Source organism: Salvelinus sp. IW2-2015, unplaced genomic scaffold, assembly GCF_002910315.2.
Source record: "Salvelinus sp. IW2-2015 unplaced genomic scaffold, ASM291031v2 Un_scaffold11390, whole genome shotgun sequence".
Taxonomy (NCBI): Eukaryota; Metazoa; Chordata; class Actinopteri; order Salmoniformes; family Salmonidae; genus Salvelinus; species Salvelinus sp. IW2-2015.
In genome coordinates this window covers 1-986 of record NW_019952647.1, presented here as the reverse complement: position 1 = coordinate 986, position 986 = coordinate 1, and the positions used below count along the sequence as shown (strand labels likewise).

The following is a 986-nucleotide window of genomic DNA, read 5'->3' as shown; positions in this document are numbered from 1 at the left end:
TTAACATTTTACTGCACTTTATTGAAGGTTTGTGCCCCAAATGAGCCACTAGACTGAGCAGGGGCAATTCCAGACCTCGGGGGCCTGATTGGTGTCACACTTTTCCCCCATCCCTCGCAAACACAGGTAATATGAAAACAATGGTACTATGAACGCCTTAAGTTCAGAGTTAAAATATGTTTAGCYGTCACTTTGAACCATGGATAAAAGAAAGCATAAATTATTGGATTAATTAAGGAATTAACAAGAGGCAGAAAGCCGATGATAACTAATAATAAATTAACAATTAAAAAAGAAAAGAAGAAAACAAATAGAAATGGAATCCAACAACAGAAATAGTTGACAACAACAATAGCTAGAGTTTTTGTTGCTTTTCTCTCMGACTTATTTGCCYGTACAGTTTTAACACCAGACACMCTGACAGCCTCTTTWGAAAATACAWTTCTGGCCTGTGATCTGGCCACCACAAAGATKTTCATATAAAGTGTTATAATAATAGAGCAYGGGACAAYCATTGTAAYTACAAGGTCAATKATATTAACCCAGATTGACCCTTCAACAATAAAACATTCATTMAAACACCKACTGGGTACMTGTACAKTTACAAAGTTTTTTATAATAGCAGCACGGTATATGATACAACAACACCAGGTRATGGATATACAACACATMAYTCTTGKTRTTGTTATTCTAGAGTGGTACAATAAGGGATCACACACAGCAACATAGCGGTCAATAGATATCAAGACCAAATTACCCAGAGATAAAGAAGTACATAATAAAGTAACGTAGATCTGAAACACACAGAAATATTCCCCAAAACCCCAGCATGATTCCATTAATGCTACAGTCACTACTGGTATCACAATCAATCCCACCAGGAGATCTGACACAGCCAGAGAGAGGATGAGCAGGTTGGTTGGAGTGTGGAGCTGCTTGAAGTGAGAGATGGAGATGATCACCAGTACGTTCAAAAATACTGTAAC

General features: G+C 37.6%; 1 protein-coding gene across 1 annotated transcript; it reads right to left on the bottom strand.

Annotated features, from left to right (window-relative positions):
* Positions 1-422: 422 nt before the first annotated feature.
* Positions 423-974, bottom strand: LOC139027369 (trace amine-associated receptor 13c-like; the record flags this gene model as incomplete). The annotated part of the gene is made up of 1 exon (XM_070442486.1): positions 423-974. A coding segment is annotated over one exon (552 nt), but the record flags the coding sequence as incomplete, so codon positions are not given.
* Between the last annotated feature and the right edge of the window lie 12 nt (positions 975-986).